Raw genomic sequence first — 563 nt, forward strand, 5'->3', positions numbered from 1 at the left:
TCCGTTGTGCCGCATCCCCTCCCACCCCGGAGATGGGGACACCGGGACCGCAGGAGGGTGACATAAAAGACGCTGCAGGCTGACACTGGGTGCAGGGGGGACCCAGGGGACGGTGGGGCCAGCAGAGGGTCCAGGGGTGATGTTAGGGCCCAGGCTCCATGGACAAGCCCTTTCTCCATCCCCCCTGACCCAGACGCCTCCCCACGACCCCTTGCCACCCGCAAGCTGAGCTTGGTGGCCTCTCCTCTCTCCCAGGTGTCAGCTCGGTCACTCGAGGAGGTGACAGCCAGCCCGGTAGCATGCCCTGGGCATCACCACTGCCACGGCTGCCATGGGGCCGGCCTGGAGTGAAGGCAGTGGTCACTGCCGGGGTGTTTGTAACCACACTCTGGAATCTGAGGTGCTTCCTCTACCCCTCTGAGGTATCTGGAGAAACCCCCAGGAACACTGAGCCGCTGATGGTCCTGGTGTGGGAATGGCCCTCGAAGCAGGTCCCCAACATCAGCGGGGACATTTGCCATGAGCTGTATGGCATCGCGGGCTGCCGGCTCACCACGGAGCAG

General features: G+C 64.5%; 1 protein-coding gene across 1 annotated transcript in view; it reads left to right on the forward strand.

The window, feature by feature from the left end:
* The first annotated feature begins 299 nt into the window (after positions 1-299).
* The window catches only part of FUT7 (fucosyltransferase 7 (alpha (1,3) fucosyltransferase)), a 1,175-nt gene continuing 911 nt past the window's right edge, over positions 300-563 (forward strand). The window contains exon 1 of the mRNA XM_010133962.1: positions 300-563. This exon is cut by the window's right edge and continues 1 nt beyond it. Within this exon, the coding sequence (XP_010132264.1) occupies positions 300-563 (264 nt within the window).

Source organism: Buceros rhinoceros, unplaced genomic scaffold (genome assembly GCF_000710305.1).
Source record: "Buceros rhinoceros silvestris isolate BGI_N320 unplaced genomic scaffold, ASM71030v1 scaffold41403, whole genome shotgun sequence".
In the NCBI taxonomy this organism is placed as follows: Eukaryota; Metazoa; Chordata; class Aves; order Bucerotiformes; family Bucerotidae; genus Buceros; species Buceros rhinoceros.